The 6,000-nt window shown below is 43.6% G+C and overlaps 1 protein-coding gene across 8 annotated transcripts in view; it reads left to right on the plus strand.

Moving 5' to 3' along the window:
* LOC138431420 (centriole and centriolar satellite protein OFD1) overlaps positions 1-4,775 on the plus strand; it is an 84,589-nt gene extending 79,814 nt beyond the window's left edge. For 4 of the 8 annotated variants that reach the window (XR_011446061.1, XM_069573556.1, XM_070289552.1 and 1 more), the window contains 2 exons: positions 2,821-2,978; positions 3,601-4,258. Coding sequence is in view for 6 of the 8 variants with exons in the window: in XM_069573556.1 (XP_069429657.1) it covers positions 2,821-2,978; positions 3,601-3,864 (422 nt within the window). In the remaining 2 variants the exon portion in view is untranslated. Of the gene's footprint in view, positions 1-2,820; positions 2,979-3,600; positions 4,259-4,287; positions 4,490-4,635 lie in introns of those variants that run through there. The other 4 variants (XR_011253691.2, XM_069573558.2, XM_069573557.2 and 1 more) reach the window with 3 other exon arrangements.
* Positions 4,776-6,000: the final 1,225 nt, after the last annotated feature.

The raw sequence follows: 6,000 nt of genomic DNA on the forward strand, positions 1-6,000 counted from the left end.
AAACTGTGGAAAATTCTTAAAGAGATGGGAATAAGAGACCACCTCACCTGCCTCCTGAGAAATCTGTATGCAGGTCAAGAAGCAACCAGGCATGGTTAGAACCAGGCATGAAATAATGGACTGTTTCCAAACTGGGAAAGGAATATGTCAAGACTGTATATTGTTACCCTGCTTATTTAACTTATATGCAGAGTATATCATGAAAAATGAAACAAGCTGAAATCAAGATTGCTGAGAGAAATATCAATAACCTCCAATATGCAGATGACACCACCCATATGGCAAAAAATGAAAAGAAATTAAAGAACCTCTTCATGAAAGTGAAAGAGGAGAGTGAAAAAGTTGGCTTAAAGCTCAACACTCAGAAAACTGAGATCATGGTACCCATCACTTCATCCCAAATAGATGGGGAAACAATGGAAACAGTGACAGACTTTATTTTGGGGGGCTCTAAAATCACTGCAGATTGCAATTGCAGCCATGAAATTAAAAGATGCTTACTCCTTGGAAGAAAACCTGTGACAAACCTAGACAGTGTATATAAAAGCAGAGCATTACTTTGCCAACAGAGGTCTGTCTAGTCAAAGCTATGATTTTTCCAGTAACCAAATGTGGATGTGAGAGTTGCACCATAAAGAAAACTGAGCATGGAAGAACTGATGCTTTTGAACTGTGGTGCTGGAGAAGACTCTTGAGAGTCCCTTGGACTGCAAGATCAAACCAGTCAGTCCTAAAGGAAATCAGTCCTGAATATTCATTGAAAGGCCTGATGCTAAAGCTGAAATTCAGTATTTTGGCCACCTGATACAAAGAACTGACTCATTAGAAAACACCCTAATGCTGGGAAAGATTGAGGGCAGGAGAAGAAGGGGATGACAGAGGATGAGAGGGTTAGATGGCATCACCGACTCAATGGACATGAATTTGGGAGGCTCCAAGAGTTGGTGATAGACAGGGAGACCTGGAGTGCTGTAGTCCATGCAGTCGCAAAGAGGCATGCACTACTGAATGAGCTGAACTGAATAATGTCTTCTAAAATGAGTGTTCAGAACCGTGGCTGCACCCTTCAGGGGTGACCCTTGTCTCCACCAAGGAGGCAGAAGGTTGCCTTTCTGCCCATGAAAATAAATAGAGCCTGCCTCCTGGTAGTCAGGTTAACAGCCAGGATCAAGGGTAAGACAAGCCTGTGTTGCCTCTCTTCCTGTGAGGAGAACAAGCTCAGTTCCACTGGTGATATGAAACAGGTCCTGGCACAGAGGTTCACAGTCCTGTGTTGAAGCAGTGAATTTGTCTGTTTTTCAGCACTGTTGGGGGGTGGGTACTGAGGTTTTTCAGTCAAAACTGGAGGAAAAAGCATAAGCAGCGGATTTGGAATGTAATTCAACCTATGAGATGCTGTGGGCTCTCTGGAGTGGGCAAAGGAAGCCTGAGATTCATCCTGAAGGAACAGAAAGTAGATAACACATGATTGTGGACACAACAGGCACTGGAGAGGTCCCCATCCCTATGGGGGGTACTGGGTGTATACACAGATGGGGTTTACAGGCTAGCTGGTTTTGTGGGGAGAGGTGGGGAAGGAACTCATCAATTAGGGAGACTGTGGGAGCAAAGGTGGCAGAGAAGAGCAGCTGGAGTCAAGTGACAGTGAATGTGCTGGTGGAGGTTAGATGTGCAAAAGTGGAGGAATTAAAAAGGCCGGTTGACAGGGCCTTGGCTGCGGTGGTCTGGAATCTACCAGAGCAGAGACGGCACGCAGTGCTTCCTTTCCTTCTCTTCAGGAGGTGACAGGTGCTAAGGAAGCAAGCTGACTTGAAGGCTGAGAGATTGGTGTCAGGGAGCACAGAGACTGTGGTGTTGGTGCTGTCGGTGAAGGGTGATCAGGACCCTCACTGTAGCAGCAGGATGAGGAGGAGGGAGCCCAAAGCCCTGGGAGTTGGTAGACAGAGCATAGAGTGAACTTGGTCACAGGGACCAGAGGGAAACCACCGTTGTTGGATTGCCATATGCAGATGGCAGGGAACTGCCCCATAGAAGCATTGATATGAAGCCAGAGAGGAGAGAGAGGGACAAGAGGAATTATGGGGGAATGATGGGAACAGAGGCAGTCCCAAACCCCAGGGAGGGATCTGCCTGGAAGGAATGGAGTGTTCGCCAGGTAGCTTGAGTAGGAAGGGGAGGGTGGTGATTTTGTCCTCCTTTGGGCAGGAGATTTGCATGCCCTCGTGGGAGTAGGGTGAGGGGAATGACCAAAGTGCTGTGGGAATAAATGGCGACAAAGGAATCCTAGTGTGCTCAGGGCTGGTGCACTTGGATGACTCTGAGGGATGGGATGAGGATGGGGAGGGAGGTGGGAGGGGGTTCAGGATGTGGAACACATGTACATCCATGGTGGATTCATGTCAATGTATGGCAAAAACCACTACAATATTGTAATTAGCTTCCAATTAAAATAAATTAAAAAAAAATAAAGACAAAACATATCTGCATGTGCAAGCTACAGAAAAAAGAATCCTAAGAATGCGGCAGGCTTGAAACCAAATGCAGGGGTGCAAATGCAGGGCTCACCTCTGCAGTCAGGGTGGGACTGGAGGGCACAGTTGAGAAGTGGGTAGGGTGCGCTGCTCAGGGTGGGTTTAGAGGCTCTGAGGACAGTAAGGATAGAGCAGCCCCTTGAAGCAAGTGCACAGTGGCAGCTGAGAATCACACTATCGACCTGGGGCTTCGCAATCCCCCTCCCCCATCCTCTGCCCTGCACACCTATTCCCTGTTTGAAAAATTTGCTTCTGAAAACTATTGGTTCTTCATTTTCTATCCCATTAGATGACATCCAGAAACCACCTGAAGAATGGAAGAAAGAAGATAAACTTTGGGAACAGCAGGCCAAGCAACAAAGGCAGGAAGACGAGCAGAGGCAGACCAAACAGCAGGAAACTCTGCAGACAGAGTGGGGAGAACCTGAAATGCTGGATCGGGAAAGGGTAATCATGGTGGTGGGAGAGGGAGTCCCCTGTGGCTCCAAGTCCTAGGAGGAGTGGGGAAGTGAACCAGCCTTGGATGACCTAAGGACAGCTGCAGAGCACACAGGCCTCATATCTCCTGGTTCAGAATAGCAAGGCCAGCCTGCTCCCATGCATCCTCATCTGGTCCTCAAAACAGGCTCATGAAACAGGACCTTCTGTTGTGGTTGATTTTCTCACTCTCTGTGTGTTTGCTTAGTCATGTCTGACTCTTCGCTACCCCGGGGACTTTAGCCTGCCAGGCTCCTCTGTCCATGGGATTCTCCAGGCAAGAATATTAGAGTGGGTTGCCATTTCCTTCTCCAGGGGATCTTCCTGACCCAGGGATTGAACCCAGGTTTCCTGCATTGCATGTGAATTCTTTACCGTCTGAGCCACCAGAGAATCCCAGTTGAGGCATATTAATCCCTTTCTTCATTGAGATGTCATATTTTTGTCCCCACTTTAATGATACCGATGACTTCGATTAAAAAACAATTCTTTTCATGTGGGTTGTAGGTAAAAGATCAGGATTATATTACTGTGTGTTTTCAACTTAAAAGTTCTAAAATATGTATACTTCCTGTTTTGGTCCCCATTTTAGAGGCTAATTGAAGTTGGAAACGAAAAAAACTTCAAAATGAGTGTTCAGGAAATGAAAGACAAATCTATATCTATTAGTGGTGAAAATCCTCTAGAGAAATACATGAAAATCCTACGACAGAATCAAGACCAGGACACTACAGATAAGGTGTGGAAGCTGTGGACAGGCGTCTGTGGGTGGGGAGTACTGAGGGCTTCTGTGGTTTACTTGAAACCTGGGGATAACGATCTGCCTTGTCTGTTAGAGACAAAGGGAGAAGTATAGAAAATCTGAAGGTCACATAGAGCTCCAGCCTTCTCAATATCTGTAACTCCTGACAAAATGTCATGGCTTTTGTTTGAGTAAATGATTTGTCAAAGTTTGTAGAAGTTGAGATATGTCTTAATAACTTAAGAACAAGAACTAAATATATTGGAAGCTCTATGATGAAATGACAAATGTGTTAGTCCTAAGACTAATATTTTATCTGAGTCTAATATACTATGTTGAGAATGCTTTCCATGCAATTTATTCTGGTGTGCTTGCAGAATATCATGTTTAAAAGTCACTGCCTTTATAGAATCTTCAGTTACACACTTATTTCAAAAATAGTTCCTAGAGAAATCATAAAGTGTTTAATAAAATGAATGCAAACCTAATTGCAAAATTCTCATCTCTACCTCCGTGTTGTGTCATTGTTCCAAAAAGGTGGTCAGAGAGAGCTCAGAAGTGGACATACTGCCATCTAGTGACAAAGACAAAAGGTGTGGTGTCCCCAGCATTTTGTGTTCTTATGCAAACCATTTAGCATATTGCTAGTTCATTCTCAAACAGGGAAACATTCAGATATTTGAGCCTGCCTATAACAAACAGTCAAAATGACTGACTTAAAAAAAAAAAAACTAGTACATTTTATTAACCTGTGAAATTACTGATAAAAATCATGAACAGGGGTAGAAACCCCACAGAAAAGGAATGTGAATATGATAGAAATCACAGAATAAACTTGATAAGAATGTAGCAGATTAAAAAAATTTTTCTCTTTCCCTAATTTAGTTTTGTGGGCTTTTCTCATGAAGAACCAGATGACATTTGGTAACCACATTTGCTGCCCAGCTTCTTACTCTGAGATTGTAAATAGTGGCCTGTGAATTCTCTGTAGTGAGAAAACCTGCTCAATAAAAATTCATATGTAATCCAGTGTGATTTTTATTCCTAGTTCTACTTGCTACTACTGTGGGAGGGTAACAGATAGGAAGGCCAAAGGTCCCCAGGTAGAAGGCAGAAATAAACTGCAAGTGGCGGATCTTTTTTTCCTTTTTTGCACACAGACTTCTTTTAATTCTATGTTGAAAATATCTTTTTCTGCCTTGAGCTAACCAATGCATTTTTCTTATGGAAACATTTTTCTTAAACTGTGTTAATGAAACTATGTATTTGCTTTGGAATCTGCCTTACTTCAAAGTGGTTCCCCAAGACTAACTTTTTTTCTTTTCTCAAACCTTGGGCTGATAATGGCTCAACAAACCAATATTACTGTCAATTGTTTTATGGCCGGGAAATGACACAGTTTGTGCCATCCAATCTCAAAAATGCATATCGTGAGAGAGGGTGCTGGTGAAACTGCCTCATCCTTGAGGTGTCTCTCTTATCTGATTAATAGCTTTGGTATTCTCTTGTGGCTCAGCTGGTAAACAATCTGCCTGCAGTACAGTGAACCTGGGTTCAATCCCTGGGTTGGGAAGATCCCCTGGAGAAGAGAAAGGCTATCCACTCCAGTACTCTGGCCTAGAGAATTCCATGGACAGTCCGTGGGGTCACAAAGAGTCAGACACCACTGAACGACTTTCACTCACTCACTCAACAGACATAAAACACCTGCTAAAAACTATCAAGGGGGCACTCTTTCTGTCCCCTTCTGATGTCTGTCTCAGAAGCTTTCCCTGTCTCTGTTAATCTTTAATAAAATTTTGCTATACAAAAAGCTCCAAGTAGTCAAGCCTTGTCTCTGACCCCAGATTGAAATCATCTCCTCTGGGGGTCACATGTAACATTCAGCTCATAGCAGCAAACTTTCAATAGTGTATAAATGAAAAATAGTCAAGTGACACCTCTTCAGTGTTTCTCATTCTTAGGCCTTTCATTATAATGAAAGGAGCTGCTGTTTTTTTGCGTGTGTGTTTTTTTAAAATCTCCATTATTGTCTTAGGTATATCTACTTGAAAACTTCCCTCGTTGCTCAAGTCCAAGGCCTGCCTTTTTAAACTTTCCATTGTGTTCCTTCCTCTTCAGGACTGGGCTCACACCTGTCAAACAAGAGGCCATCTTCCTTGACACTCTCCTCATGGTTTGTCCCTGAAAATACAAACACATGTTTTTCTATTTTAGACTTTCAGTGCTAACTGAAGGTCACCCAGAGCA

Source organism: Ovis canadensis, chromosome Y (assembly GCF_042477335.2).
Source record: "Ovis canadensis isolate MfBH-ARS-UI-01 breed Bighorn chromosome Y, ARS-UI_OviCan_v2, whole genome shotgun sequence".
In the NCBI taxonomy this organism is placed as follows: domain Eukaryota; kingdom Metazoa; phylum Chordata; class Mammalia; order Artiodactyla; family Bovidae; genus Ovis; species Ovis canadensis.